Source organism: Bombus fervidus, chromosome 12, assembly GCF_041682495.2.
Source record: "Bombus fervidus isolate BK054 chromosome 12, iyBomFerv1, whole genome shotgun sequence".
Classification (NCBI taxonomy): domain Eukaryota; kingdom Metazoa; phylum Arthropoda; class Insecta; order Hymenoptera; family Apidae; genus Bombus; species Bombus fervidus.
The window spans coordinates 624408-641191 of NC_091528.1; the positions used below are offsets into that span (position 1 = coordinate 624408).

The following is a 16784-nucleotide window of genomic DNA, read 5'->3' on the forward strand; positions in this document are numbered from 1 at the left end:
ATACGGAACAAGAGTTCATTAGTTTAGACTCGATTATTGCGCAACAACCTAATATTCTGTGACAAATGTTGGCTGACACGTTCACATCGACATAACGCGTGATATACGAAGTACTGTTGCGGCTTAACGCGATCTACCACGCTAGTTTCACAACAAGAAAGGAAAGGAAGGGAACTCGCGTTATAAATAAAGCGGCACCAGCTGCTACATACTGATAAACCCGAAAGACTAGCCATGCGCGAAACAAAGGTTAACTTTGACGGCCGCCAACCCTATACAAGCGTATAGGTTCAAGCAGCAAGCGTGATGAAGCAGCCGCGGGAAACAGAACCCTATGATACCGGATGTAAGTATCTTTCGATACGTATTATAGACGTGCTTCCGTTCGACGATGGTCGATCCACTTCCGCGTCTTCTATTTTCGAGCGTGTTCAATGCACTGTAAAATCGTTCGCTTCCAGTGAACGTTCGTACACTCTGCCTGCTAAAAATTTGTAATCGCGCGTAATTACATCAAGTGTATCCGTATTTTCTGTTAGATTTCATTATTAATATATTAACAGCGCCTGACGTAATATTACATCCCACAATTTAACCATACACATTACAAAACTCGTAGGATTACCGAGTTCTTAATATTAAGTTAAAAGATGTTCGCAATTCCTGTACCAGAAAACATAAAAAAAAGTCCCAACTGTTTTATTAAACGATACCTTGCTCTGCCCTGAGCGTGAAACGAACCAAGAAATTGCGTTGTTTGCTAGTAACGAAAGACGGAAAAAGAAAGAAATACGAGCCAGAACTGGATATAGTTTGCCATTCGTAACGAGAGAGAAAATATCCGGTGACGAAGAGGAACTGAGCGAAATATGATGCTCGTCATTTGTAAATATAATTCCATTTCCAATTTTTGTTGAAACATCGACGTAGTAACAAGAGAATTTCTCATTCACAACGAGTCCATCTTTTAACCAATATCGATGCTGATTCTGATTCTCATTCGCTAATGAGCGGGCAAGAAGCTTAAAAGATTGTGAAAGTTTACCATGTCGCATATAGTTTTGTAGCACAGTCAGGTGTGGAACTTTATTTCTGGAACTTAAATTCTTCACAGTTGGAATTTAGTTTCTCCTATCATCTATAAATGCTCGCAAAATTTCATAAAGCTGGAAAGTTCTAGTAACTATGACGAACACCTAACGAAGGAGAAACGAACCTGTTCGACCAATTTTCAAAATCGTCGTACTCCCAAGTACCTATCTAAGTACGACCTGACCGCGATGATCAAAGAGAAATGGTGTCGAGGTATATGATACAGCGGTAATGCGGCTAAGTAATGCCATTTTCCACTCGAATGTACGAGTTAATGCACTGACAATGCATCCAATGCACATGACTGCTTGATTTTCCGATAAACGCGCACTTGATGGATTTAGCGCGTCTAGCTGGAAAACGTTATAAATCGAAAGTTTAACGTTTCACACCCGTTCGAATTTCCTCGCAAAAATCCTCGCCTCCGTTTTATTTGCTGCAAAAATTTCCACAATCCGATAATTACTTGCGGAGCTGGTACAGATCTCTCTTTCGTTCGGAACTCAATTAACCGGGGATCCGAAACGAAGCAAAATTTCATCGATGAAGGATCGAAAATAAAAAGATTCTGTAACGAGAATATGTCTGACTGGGAAAACGTAAATCGAAGTTTCTGTATTTTACACTTGCGGCAAATTCTGCTTGAAAAATATCGGGAGATTATCATAAATATCGGGGTGTTTTGCAAACTCGTAACAAAATTAAAAAATTTCCATATTCTAATTCGTCGTTTAAAGCAAAAGAAATGAACAAGTTGCCGTGAGCTGTAAAACAGAAGACTATTCACACTGTTTATTTAATGCATCGTTATAGCATTAAGGATATTTTAATCAAGAGAAAAGTGTAAGCGAGATTCGATAACGAAGAGAAACTCGAAGGAAAAAATTAAAGAAAAGATCGATATATTCGTGTACGTCTCGTACACGAAGACCACGACACGATGCTCGAGAGGATCCGAAAACGGGGAAACACGAAAAAGAAACGCATGAACGTCTCTCGTCGGCGTCGTGAAACAAATTCAGTTTCATCCGTAGCGTCGTTTCGTGCTAGTCGATTACATTGGCAGCGAGTATTCAAGAGCACCAGAGTAGGTGCTGCATGGATCGTGGTTTGGATGCAGCATGGCACGCATAATCATATTGGCATTCTATTAGGCAGCGTCTTCTCCCTGGCAGCTTCGGCTTCCTCCCTTCCGCCTAACACTCTCTCCACGACCCCCTTTTCAGGCTCCCGTATACCAGACCGCTGTGCAACCCTCCATGCACACGTCAATCGATAGTACAACGTGATTATAATATCTTGCTCATCCAACGAAATAAAGACCCGCGGCTCTCTGGTTGCTCTTTTCAACTTCATACTGCCTCACGATTAGCTACCAACAAATTTCGAAGGTGAATAATCCTCGAGTTTTCCTTCAAATTTTAACGAATGTCATTGACAATCAGAAATTTTCTAACTTACAATTACGAAGTACGATCAAACAAAAAGGCTGTATTACATTCTTGCGAAGATTAAAAACCCTCTATATTCTGAAGTTACTTTTAATTACAAGAATTAATCAAAGCAATGTTTCAACGTAAACGCTTTAAGAATCTAGATCATCTTCCGGCTTACGTAAATATCCAATAATTGATATATCATCGGTATAACGCAGAGCAATGAGGAAAAGGGAAAGCCAATGAAAAGCATTTAACAAACCACACACGAAAATCAGCGAGAGAACGCTGGAATTTCTGCAAACACGCAAAAGATCAAAAGTATCGTGCTCGCCTCTGTCTGATTCGAAAATGGAGAAAGCATGCGCGCGGCCAAGGCAACTGGCGTTTTGCAAATCCGTCAATATTCATCTCACTCCCCTGTTAACACATGTGAAAACGATCAAGCGTAAGGGAAACTACCGCGCCTCTGAAATCAACCGCTCTCAAACGTTAATATACACATATATATGTATGTACCTTTAATTTTCGCGAAATGAATTCAGTCAAAAATCGTTTACCAACATCTGAGGTTAATTCGAAATCCACGAAAAAGTAATTAACACTGATCGATTTAAAATCAGCGTCGTATCTCATGCAAAAATTATAAATTATTATAATCGAACAATATGTCGAAGTTATAATACGATAATATATCTGTGATACGATAGTTCAAGAAAGCTTAGATCGAGAATGCGGGCTAGCACTCTTTTAAGAGGTCATTTTTATCCGTCAATGAAATCAATTTCCACTCTCTACAACTTGTCTTTTCCGGTCTCGTAGCCACGAAAAGATGGTACAGAATTAACGCCGTATACGTGGATATTTCACCAACACTGATCCTAAACGATTATTCAGACGAGAACCAACGCTAACGATAACGTGACTCATAAGTTTCGCTGAACCACAGGTATGAAAACCACAAAATTGAGTTTATAATACATCGCAACTTGACAGCGAGAATACTACCGTTGGATTTTATAAAGAAATTATTATAACATCAGAAAGCAGAAAAAATTGTGAAAATTGAATATTACATAATTGCGACGTCGGTATCTTTGGTATTTCAAGGACAGATGTTACGGTATTTATCATATTCGGCATCTATATTGTACGTACATACTACATTGTTTATTGAATATAAACAAGTGAAATGCTTATGGATAACAAAGTAGATATATCATTAATGTAATGGACATTAACACAAGATGTGCAATGTTCTACGTAACTTTTCCTTATCATTTTAATTAATAACGTAGAAAATTTTTAGATATACGCTTTGCATTCTCTATAAAGAATGTTACAAAAAGGAAAGATCTAAAATTTTAAGGGTCTACTCACGAAAGAGCAACTTGTTACGAATTGTTTATTTATTCGTAATCGTTTCCAACCCTTTTAATATAAAGAGCAACATTTTTAAATCCGACTCTATACTTGTAAATTAATTGTACCGGTAGCGAGAAAATATGCAAATAAACGTAACGACTTCCATAGCAATCAAAGTAAGGAAAGAGGTGACCATAAAAATAATGGAGATACAAAGAAGTACGAACTTGCCGAAGTGAAAAGCAAATTCATATGATCGACAGTGCGTAAAATTATTCGACGAGTTATTATTCATGTTGGCTTTTACAGTGACCATGGAAACGAGTCGAAATATGAAAATTAACACGCGTGAAAAAAACGAGACATTTTTCCATTAAACAGCGCCATTTATCTCATACGACTTTCATATGGCAGTTTATCGTGAAATAACCTTACTCTTTGGCGTTTCAACGTTTTAATACTAATTAACTACTGTGACATAGCTGAGCAGAAAAAATTTAGGACACCCGTGGCTCTAATAACAATAAAGAATAAAATCATTATCGATCCTTATCCAAGTGTCTTTTGCGTGATAGCACAGTCACACGAAAACTTTCGACCAATGGAAATAGTAAAAAAAAAAAAAAAATAGGAATAATTGGTTTAAAAAGCATCGAAAAGCATAATAGATTATGAAAATAACATTGCACGGCATGAATAGAAATCCGTGTTCCATTAAATACAAAATCACAGGAAATAGCGAAGACAAGGGATGATTATTAACCAGATCATAAATATGGAAAATGAATCACCCTTACAGGAGGGCTCCATCCATTCTCGTTCAGGGCTCCAGCCTCGAAAAATACAAAAATTTGTCGCATAATTTTTAACACGATCGAAGCAACAGCTGAACGAGGAACGAGCATGAATAGAAGCGACGCGAATCGATAATGGAACGGTACAAGCGAAGCGTATAAAAATTGCATTATCTGTTCCTTGACGAACACCTCGTCGGATTTAATAATTTGACATCGACGATACGAATTCATAATTTCATTGCACCTACTCCGAGCCTGAAATTACTTTACCAACCGGAAAATATATTTAAAAGGCAGCACTATTTCCTCGAAATTATAATAGTTTATTCATTGATCGTGACGCGACAATTCCATAGGAATATTTTACATATATTTTTTTATTAATACAGGAGTTAAAATGACAAACAACCTAAGTGCCAAAAAAAAAGACAGAAAACAACTTTATTTTATTTTGAATGGGTATTTGAAAACACGCAGATTTTCCTAATAAACTTGTGACTGTATCCACGAGTTTTTCAAATGAAACATTTCGTCAGTCCTGTCACCACCTTTCCTCGGAGCCCCACCATCGTACGCAAATGTCAAAGCGTACGCGAAGATAAAAAGGGCGAAGGAACCAAAGAACCGACGCAAGAAAGACGAACGTTTAGCATGCAAAAGAAGTAAACGTCGTTCATAAAGGACAGGAGGAATTCACCATGGACCAATAAGCGAATAATTCTACAAGAACAAATGAGGGTTAGCGAACGAAAGAGGGATTGACATCCATAATATCATAAGATGCCGCGATATTATTCATCACCAATCGCGATACTTTTTCAATCAATGGAGAAAACCATCGATCTTAACACATTAATAATATTCGAGGAAAATGTAGTCTGCGCCAATAATTTTGTTCATCGTTGTATCTCGGAACCTTAGTTACCTGAAATAATTAAAATCAACGATTGTATCGCGAATGTTCGAGTTAATGATCGTGTGATGTTAAGTTAGTACCGTGGGAAGACTTACGGGAACAACGAGTTTCCAGGCTTACATAAGTAATTACCACGATCGATAGGAACCGCTCATAGAGCATCTAGGCGCAGAGAGGCAAGTCGATTTAAATAGAAACCCGAGTGCTTCGTCTTTACAGTACTTTTCCAGCGTTACTCCGAACAGATAGACACTTCTCTAACAATCTACTCAAACATCAAACGCCTCCCTTTCACATTCACGTTCACGTTCACGTTCACGTTCACATTTACGTTCGTCCTATATCCTCTACCCTCCTCATCTCGTTCTCCGCCAATCTCTCCAGGCTTTTTACAGGTACACACTTCACTATTATTCCGCCGTTTCCTTTCGAGATCGAGCTATTATATTCGCACCTTTGCGTACTCGCCAAAAGGATATAAACTCACAAGGATCTTCGTCGAGGTACGACTAGAGGAGAAAAGACGAAGACATTTTTTTCTCATTAAGAAAGCTTTAAATTCGAGTTTTGAATTGACATTGAATTGACGAAAAATGAAAAAAACGAACGAAAAAAAGAAACAGATAAAGTTCCTTTAATGGTTGATGTATCTAACAAGATGTTCAAGTGGATTCACGGTAAAATTGTACGACAATATCGCTTTTTAAGAGGTAAGTCAACATTGGCTCTTGCCTTTATCACTTGAGAAACTTTGATATACCTCGCGCTGGAAAGAAACGTTGCTCTTGTGAAATTGTTTCTAGAAACTCCGATGCCTCGCGATTCATTAGAATTATCGATATATAGCAGGCCTGTTTCCTTGTCTTTTTCTAAATACTAAATTTTTTACTTATCTAAGATCCATTAAATAAATGCCTATATTCTATGAAATCAAGCGCATTTACCATAAATATGAGTGTGAAAGGTTAAAAACTAAAATTTTTCAAGGATTTGGAAAAAAGAGAAAAAAAGACGCTTGAAAGAACTCGATGCGACGAAAGGTAAGAGAGACGTGACGTAAATTCGAAAAGGCTGGATTACGAGTACGAAAGACGAAATCTTCTGGCAATTCACGCCTTTATAGAGGAAAATTCGACTCAAAGGAGCGTGCTAATCGGTTTGATGTCCCCGCGAAGTTAATTACGAACGAGGAGTCGCAAATCACGTCCGTTAAATTCGTGTTAATCGACCATTTGATGTTGTAATTACAATATTGTTGAAGCCTTTCCTATGTACCCACGTAGGAACGTAGCCAGACCATCAGAGGAGTTTCAAACTTTGAGAATATCGAACACCTACTTTACCCCTTTCCGTTGATTTCCGTCAATGTATTTCACGGGTATCGTCGAGAAATTGTTGCCGAATCTATGGAAACTCGTGAAATTTACACATCCAACAGACCAAAAAATACGCCGGAATATCAAACTCGACTGCAAATATAAACTGATCAGAACGTGGAATGCGTTAACATTCCTGTAAATTTTTCTGTAAAATTTCGTATCATCTGATAATTAAAGTATGGACAACGACATGAATTTTGAAATACTGAATGGGAAATGAAATGCGTTTCAAAGTCGTTTAAAAAGTGGCGAGTACGAGAGAATTTTTCAGTCTAATAACTCTTGTTATAAACAAAGTTCAAGTATACTTGAAATAGAATACTGTGTTGTTGTAGAGTGTCATGTAGAAGCAACCAATCGACCAGAGAGGTCTCGTTTATTTTCTTCGGAAAAAGGAAATCGACCCACATATACGAACAATCGTTTTAAAAGGGTAGCGAGATCATTTTTTGCTGTAAAATGTTTTATTACTTTTGCAGACAAATTTCACGCTCCGATGCTAATTATAGTAGAACGTAGTTTAATAACAATAAAATAATAACAATAACAATAAAATATTTAACACACCTGCACAAACGTACAATTATCGAGAAAAATATACAGAATGGAGTCTGGAGACGAGCAACGACGCGACGTGCATAAAATCGCGCTGACAAATCACGTTGATACGAAATCCTGGCGAGTGTATTTACTCATTCTTAGGAGGAAAGTCGGTCTGCGTTCGAACGTTCCAAGTAATTGGGCACTATTAGCGCGAATATGTGAATCAACCGTTCGATACGGAAGTATCGGTAGAACGTACGAAGCGACGAAAACGGATCGTGTGTGAAATTAGACATTCACGCGATTTGATTAGATTGGGAATGGATTAATTCGATCAAGTGGAACCTAGGATAGGAGGGTACGAAGTTGGCAACCTCGAGTGGAAATCAAGGGGAAAACCCTTACCATAGGCGTAACGAATGAACAGAGACACGAGCGTGGAAATTTCCACGATCGTGCTTTAAAACGCTGTCGTGTCTATTCGGATGTGTGCAAACGCGTTCTCGCTAATTCACCTACCATCTACGGTAAAAGATTTTATTTATTCTATCACTGAACTGGGTGGAATTTTATGTTGCATCGAAGAACGATCTTTTTAAAGCGTATGTTCGTTATTGGGACAATCGATCTATAATGTTAGTAGTAGGATCATTTTGTAGTTGATGTTTATAACGGTGTTTGTATTGGTTAAACGATACACGGTAAAGTGAATTGTCGACCGAGTTTTCGAATGGCAATTTTTCGCAGACGGGATTAACGATCAACGCGTATTTTGTTAAACAAAGAGCATGTCAACTTTCATCGTTGGTTCAGGTTGTTTGTTCGAATTTGAATTTGTTAAAAGGATGTATCAGAGAAACTTGGTTACGCCTATGAAGTCTCAATTCACCCTTCATCATGTAGGGTTTAAGCTAGGTCGTATTTCTACTTAGTCTCGAATAAAGATGGATCGTGGAAAACAGTATCGTCTCGATTCAACAGCCTTGGTGACTCTGCCGTTCATAATTATCAACTATCGAAGCGGACTAGGGACTTTGTTGTCGATTTAGGCGGTTAAAGTTAATCGTCTGACGACGTGTTATTTTCTCGACTTGATGCTTCAAAAGATATTTTCATCTATCAAACAATTTAATAACTACGATATTAAAAATGAGAAATGCTTTTTTAAAGCAATTTATTAGTCTGAATAAATGCTGAATAAATGCAAAAGCTACACATTTCTAGCTAATTGTAAGTTCACCTCCCGCGACAGATAGTCGGAACTTGTAACTCAAAATGCGGGTAGTTCCGTCGCTTTCCAGAAAAGACCAAAGTCCAAGATACTCAAACTACAGTGACACGAGAACTATTATTATCGAGAAACCATTAAGTACTGTGGTTAACCCCGTATTCGCGATGAACACGCATAAGTACGTTTTCCGAGAGCAAATACGCAAAATGTACTTTACCACACTTCATCGTTCGAAATCGTTTGGAATCTTGCACCGCGATATTAATATCCTCGATAGCCGGTAAAAATTGCATATCGCATATTCTGAAACTTTAATTTTACTTTGAAGATGAAAGAATTAGGGGGAACGTAAAATAGAGAGTGAAGTCACGATATTTGTGCGGCAGTTTATTATCATATCGAAGAAAACTGACTGCGAATTAATAAAATAAATTCTTCAAATTCTAATACCGACAGTAATTTGCACGAGTTTAAACTTACTTTTGACTTTTACTTTATTGCTTTATAATATGCATCAAAATGTAAGAAAACCATGTTAGTCATTAGCTAATTAACGACATATCCGACAATAACATTCGTATAGATTAAAGAGTGAAAGCGTTTAATTCGATTCGAAACGGAACAACTAACTCTTCACGCGTAAAAGTAATACAACCAGAATTTAAAGTTACGCTTCATTATTGCAATGGCCATAACGTAATAAATGGTAAAAACATATCATACAAAGTTGCATTGTGTCTAACGTTTATGAAACGCGGCAGGAAACACGCACAAGGAAACATTATACGTCACGCAATGAAACCTATTGCTTGACAAAAGGGAACGGAGATGTCTGCGTTTCTTCGACTTATATTTCCATTCTACGAAAAACGTAGCAAGAACTTCGAATGGATAATAAAGATATAACAATAGCGATATAGCACAATAGCAAAGACAGAGACTCTATAATCTCTAATCTCTATTTATATAAACAGGATAAATATCGTATTGCAGGAATATACGATATGCTAATAATACGGACAGTAATAACACCATTTGAATTTCTCGATCGATCAAAAAGAAATACAAAATACACTGACACATAACCAAAGAAATAATATCAGCGTAACTAACTCTGAAACCACGGCATCCCTGACAAAGTACACATGTATATCTTTCTAAGAAAGTTGTCTAAAAGACAACGAAGCCGAGGATCAGTCGCGTATGCTTACAAAGTGAAAATCGTTTAATATTGAGTGGAACAAAGTGTAGATAGGATGCAAGAACTTTAGCAGCGGTCTTTATAATACTAGTTATGACTTGTTCTGCAAGCAACAGTCCATTGTTTCGCGGGTAAGCCGTTTTTATTAAACTGGATGATTATTCCGACGTCAAGCATCGCCGATAGACGATCAGAAAAAATCGACAGTTGTTACAGAGAAAGTCATTAAAAACGAGCAAAAACTTACCTTATCGCGTGTCTTCGCCCCCATTCGGTTGTCCAGTTACCAATGGCTTTCGACGTCTATTAAACACGACGAGCTTACATTATAGATAATACTGGAATATCTTGGTTCGTAGCAGGAGATCGTGACACGATGCTTCTTCACAACCGTTAGCGGGCAACTGAAAGGGCTCCTCCGTCTGGAAAATTACTCGCGGTCAGATTTCGTTGTTATATTTTGTTAGCTGCCAATTCATATAATCGAAACGAACCGAGCGAACGAGAAAGTAAATAAATGTTGGGGCGATAAGAACGACTCACGTAGAAAAAGCGTCCTAAACGTGACGCGCCCGTAATAGCCTCGAATAGAATGCTTTCGTTGATAAGAACGCGCCTTTTGGAGTTGACGAAGAATTTTTCGAATATAATAATTACGTAGTATCGCTTCTATAGTACACGCTTCGCATAGCCTTAAGTGAATTGTAGAAATCCTTTTCATAAATGCTTCGATAAACTATATTATTTGATAAACAAACTGAATCCTCTTAAACAAAGCTCATTCCCGTCGCTTGAATGAAAAATATCATTTATCCTTGTTAATTATTCGTTTATTCACACATTCACTGCAAAATATAATCGCATCAATTTAAACAAAACCTCATGCTTGACGCGAGCGTTACAAAATAATTGATTAAATAGCCAATGTGACTCTAATTACATTACTACGTTTAACTTGACATAAAAAAAAATAATAAAAATAAAAGGACGGCTATCTACTATTCTTTACGATCTATAAACATAATCAAGATTCGCATAGCGAAAATAAAGATACGGTAAATATTCGTATAAAAGAAATAATCTGTTAATTTCTTACAAAAAAAAAAGAAAAAAAAAGAAAGCAAATGTTGGTCAGTGCTTGCACAGACAGTCGATGTGAGAGTTCGGTAAGAGAAGTATCGCAGAAATTCCTACTCTTTTAGGGCGTGAATCCGATTCGAGATGCAGAAGAAAATATCCGTTTATGATCTTTAAATCACGGATCGTTTATTATTGAGACTATTTCGAAAGAAACTGAAAGCCTTAAGGTCGAGAAAGAAAGGAAGAGATCGGAGGAAAAATCTCGTAAGAGAGAGAGACAAGATTTGAAAAAAAAGGAGAGAAACATAGCGAAAGATGACGATGAGGCGAAGAAGAGTTGAATAAAAGAGCGAAAGGAAATAGGAGAATGTACTTTCGTGTGGACTTGTAGGAGTGGAAGGCAACCCTGCGGGCAGCCAATCAAATAAAGTAGTCCGAGGTTGCTTTGCTGGATGCAAATTCGGCCCCCGTGGGCTTTCTGTTTTCCCCTCCTTCCCTTTCTGTCCCTCTCACCAGTTCGCTGCGCTTCTCACCCTCTAACTCTGTTGGAATCTATACTCGAGCTTCCGGGACACACGAAAATCCTCTAGCTACCCACCGACACCGACATATTCCCTCTACGTATTGTTCCATCCTGTGAGCTCTTTTCAATCTCGATCTACGAGAAAGCATTCTGCTCGCTTTTCCTCCCAACTCGATACACACGGCTTCCATAAGCAACGGTTCTAACAAGTGATAATTTTACAGATGTTTAATCTACTGCGAAGATGTAATACCATTAACAAAATCTCGAACTATCGAAATTGAAAGGAAATTTGTACGATGACCCCGTTTATTTTCTGAAAGTTCGTTTACCATTTGTGATAGAATTTTTGTTCTTTGCGAATATGTCTGAATTTCATATAAATTTCAAATCGTTACATTGCTTGAAATAATTAAGAGGTTTCGCTTCCATCCCTCCGTCTGTTTATAAGTTCATTAAAATTCATGAAGTTAAGATTTGGTATTTGTAAAATGGAATTTATACCGTGGATGGCTAAAAACCAATAAAACTTAACGTAATTATTATAATTAAAGACCGTACATATTAAATTAAGCAGAAAGAATTTTTAAAAATACGCGTACGCTAACACAACCTAAGTACGAGTTGTAGTATTTCATTAATTTGTAGTGAGTGATACATCAAGGTGTTCCACGACCGAAGAAAATCTTAGCGACATCTGCTTAATTCTATGCACGAAATCTAAGCGACTAACGGAGCACGAAGATGCTATATCGATCGAACCCGTATATCTCCCCGAGTCTGTAACTTCCTTGACCAGGGTGTATCTGTGTATAGATCGTAGTGGTCGTGCAAGAACACAGCGAACAAACCCGAGGAGGAATCGAATCACGAGTCTCGTTCCTAATTATGCCGTAATGAAAATAAATCGTTACATTTGTACGACTGTCGTGTTCCTTTAGACATTTTCGCGAGATCATTCTCCCCCTTCGTTTCACCCTTTTTCCATCGGCGGAGGAAAGGATTCTCTCTTCTTACCGAGAACTTCCTGATCGTCTTCTTCGGCTTCCACCACGCCACCTGTTTGATTCTCTCCAAGGTACACTCGCTATGTATTTGTCTATTTCGGCGTTTCTACGCTTCTTTCCTCCCCATCCGGAAGTCCGCGACTTCGACAGGATTCAACTTCCAGCTAGTAGTTGGCTCACCCTGTCGCTGTCTCGCTTGAACAATCAATTCCAATTTCACGGGAATCTCTTTTAAATCTTGCATTTTCCGTGTTTCGCCCCGGGACCGTCGCGTCGTCTGAGGCTTCCTTCGTGGCCAGAGGTATCCGACAAACAGAACGATACGACCCGGCTGGAGTGATCATCTGCATCAGTGTTTCCCAACCTTTATCGAGTCATCTCACCGACTTTTTATGACAGGACAGATAATCCGTAATCTTACCTCGAATTCATATACAAAGGCATTTTTAATAGTCTGATCAAATAATGAAAATAATGTAAGACGTTTAATATACAGAGCGTGACAGGGCGCGTGTTACAATCAAATATTTTTACATGTGAAGTCTTGCTCTCGAGAAAGTCCATGTCAAATACTACTGAATTAAATACATTCAGAGAGAAGATCTGGGCTTAGATAAGACCACACTAAATTGCAACACCTTTACGTTTATTTGTAATATATCAGTAAGAGCAGCAGTATTATAATTATAATAGTAATAATTATAGCGCGATAGCTATTATGTACAACCAAACAAAAAACAAATTCTTATGACGTAAGTTTAGGAAAATATTTTACATAGACGCATCGAATTTAAAACCGCTCAAAACGATGAACGACATTCATGTTCCCCCCCCTTTTTTTTTCTTTTTACTTTACAATCCCCTTAGAACATCTTTCGTCGTCCTTTATACGGAAATGTACAGTGCTCGAACGCCACGAACACATCCTTTTTCTTCCATGATAAATTTACATATATACGATAGAAGAACGTTTATAGTAAAGAATAAATATATATATATATATGTGCACTAAGTATCTCTTAACAAGTTCTGTCACCAATTAATCCTTACATATTGTGACCACTATCGGTTAAAATTGATTGCTCGAAAAATCGATGTTCGATCCTCGTACCCACGCTAAAAAATCATGCTCATTCACATCAGAAACGCTTGTCGAATTAAGTAGAAAGAAGACAAAATAAAAGGAAAATTTATTATCTAATACACGCGAGACAAAGGTACCTACGATCGCTACAACAACGTTTCATGTCGGATGTATAGTACAATAAGGTTTCTTTCACGCTGACCAGCCATTGTAAGCTTTTTCAACGCTTTATCAACGCGACAACATGGAAATTTTGCATCGACAAAGTAGAAGATATTTTCACTGACGTTCTTATTAATCTACACTCCTTTTTGTTCGTTTCGTGTTCCCTTAATCATAAACTTGTGTATAACGTTACAGTACGTAAAAGAATTTTAGTGTTTCGCACGACACCGACACATATCTAGCGTACTACAATCCCCTTAATTAACTAAGACTTAAAGATAACGATATTGGAGAACTTGCTGCGAGATACGAATTGTTTCTGACTTCGCTCTGTACGGCGTTATCCGTAGAGAGATTCGAAACGTTTTTTTTTTTTTTTTTTATGGATTACCAGAAATCACAGATCGATCGAATGAAATTTGAACGAAAACCAAATCATCGATGGTTCCTCGAGTTTAATATACAAACGTGCGAAGCTCAGAAAGAAAGTGCATGCAGGAATGAGTCTTTGACTCGTTGAAAAGTCGTAAGTAAAATCGTAACAAAAATTTCAGCGATACATCTCGCGAGATACACGGCGAAAAATTTGAATCCTGTTTCCACAAGTTTGTCCATTGTTCAACGTACTACGATCAACATCCGTCCAGGAAGAAGAAATCTCTTTTTACGTATCGCGAAACAAGCGAACAAAGGAAAGGAAAGAATATTCACCAAAGACACTCCAACTTGTTGCGCCCAGGAACTGTAGTCTCGCTATTCTCGCGATGTCGTTAGATATATATAATCGTCGTCGCCCGAGAAAACGAACAATAAATAAAAATCGTATGTTTCAAATTCGATCAATCGAATACTACAAACTCTATCCGCTCCATCTTTTAAAATTTTCAATGCGAATGATATTACACGAATCCTCGATGACGCAAATATCTACGATACAAGAAGGTGCGTATACGCGTATACTCGCGGCAACGGAAAGACTCGTTTTTCCTTCAGGTCGCGATAAAAAATCCTATTTTATTCATTTATATTTTCATAATCTATTATTCCTTTCCTCTGTGTTCTTCATATTCCACACATGTTATAGTAATAAAATCTCGAACTCGTTTCTCGCGCTTCCTTTTCTCTCTGATCTCGGGGACGCGATATGTACTGCATATGTTAACTTTCCAGTAGAGAGAATATAAATATATTTCACAAGATCTGGCCCTATACCACGACGAGATTCAGTCACTAGTTATCCAGTTTCACCTCCCGATTCTCCAGTCCCTAGTTACTCGTTAAAACCTAACACCTGACCGCCAAATGGCGTCAAACTACTCTCCCTATGCTCTCACACCCCTCCCTTTCTCTCTCTCTCTCTCTCTCTCTCTCTCTCTCTCTCTCTCTCTCTCTCTCTCTCTCTCTCTCTCTCTCTCTCTCTCTCTCTCTCCCTCTCCATCTATCTATCTATCTATCTTTCTATCTATATATCCATTTCTCTCTATCTCTGACTGAAGGATAAGCCTTTTTTTTCAAGATACTTGGATATCGAACTGTTCGAAAATAGACGTATTATTCCGGCCATGTATGGTCCATGTTGAACGATACGATCTCTCCTCCTCGATTTCAATTGTCAGCAAACCTCGAGGTCTTCGGTTCCAAGACGATCTATTCGCAGATGCTGCCGCGCTGAAATGACAACCTCTTCTCCTGGACTATCCTGACTATGCAACTGGCATGGCTCGAGGCGTTTTAGCGTTTCTCTACTTGTCCTGACGGGATGTCGTTTCCTTACGCGTCGTCTCTGTAGCCTCGATCACCTCGAACCCTTCCGATGTAGAGGTATCGGTGGATGATCCATTGTCTCCGATCTTCGAGGAGGAAGCAGCGTTGCTAGATACTCCCACCTCCTCTATTTTCGGTTGCGTGCTCGCCTCCGCACTAGTGTTCGAAGCTGTTGACTCCATGAGATTCTCTGTCACTAAGATTCAAAGCAATGTTCAGCAGATCCTGGTGTAACGATACTGGGAGAAGCGATGCAGACAAAAAGCCATGGGAAGATTGGAAAACGAAATTAAGTGAGTAATTAGCAGGCAGTAGAACCGTGACGAGCTGGGATCAAGATGAATGGAAAAACACGGTGATACATTTAAGTAAGCGTGGCAGCGGACGTGAAACATTCGTGACATGTTAGATCTAATTAACCCTTTGAGTATTCGTGTCCCGAATAATCTGAACATGAATATATTTCCTATAAAGGATGCAAGATTTGTCATGATCGTTAGTACCAGTATGATGGTTTGTGTGGACGATATACATATATATAACTTAAAAATTGTTCTTTTATGGAAGACCCAAGTATTTGGTCATGAATTGTCATGCCTCCTGTGTTGCCATTGTGCGTAAAATTTTATAGCATAGGAACAGGTTTTCTATAAACATTATTTACTAATTCATAGTTGGAAAGAATGAAAATTTGATCAACAGATAACGTGCTGATAATTGCTATCGTTTGTTCGTTTCACACAATTGGATATTCATTCAAGTTAGTATTCGCATTGATCAATACCTTACTAAGGTAGGAATTATTCGTTTTATTCGTAACTTTACTTATACTTTCATTATCGAGGTATCAGTTTATTTACGTAAATTGGATAGAATTAAGAGAGACGCATGGGTACGAAAATAAATGAATAACGAAGAAGATAAAAAAACATTTTGTCGTTCTATGTGAGCTTATCAAAGAGCAGCGTTATCCGACTATGATAATGAGCGAGTTGTAAAAACGAACATCCAACTACAAAGTGTCTTTTATGAAAATTAATATTACATGGCGGATCAATGAAATGTGATCAAGGTATTTTTACGAATTTACACTCACTCAGTAAAATCATTCTCAGTCAGGATTCGGAAACAAAAATAGATATTTTTATTCAATAAAATGTGTCTTCCATACAAGTCATTATACCGGTAATTTTAATATAAT

General features: G+C 37.9%; 1 protein-coding gene and 1 long non-coding RNA gene across 3 annotated transcripts in view; both read right to left on the bottom strand.

Annotated features, from left to right (window-relative positions):
• The window catches only part of LOC139992939 (uncharacterized), a 92854-nt gene extending 82216 nt beyond the window's left edge, over positions 1 to 10638 (bottom strand). The window contains exon 1 of the long non-coding RNA XR_011801249.1: positions 10208 to 10638. This is a non-coding gene — a long non-coding RNA (uncharacterized lncRNA). The remainder of the gene's footprint in view (positions 1 to 10207) is intronic.
• A 2561-nt stretch (positions 10639 to 13199) lies between these two features.
• Positions 13200 to 16784, bottom strand: part of LOC139992931 (membralin) — a 65663-nt gene continuing 62078 nt past the window's right edge. For both annotated transcript variants that reach the window (XM_072014248.1, XM_072014247.1), the window contains exon 13: positions 13200 to 15779. In XM_072014248.1, the coding sequence (XP_071870349.1) occupies positions 15562 to 15779 (218 nt within the window). In that variant the 3' untranslated portion in view covers positions 13200 to 15561. The remainder of the gene's footprint in view (positions 15780 to 16784) is intronic.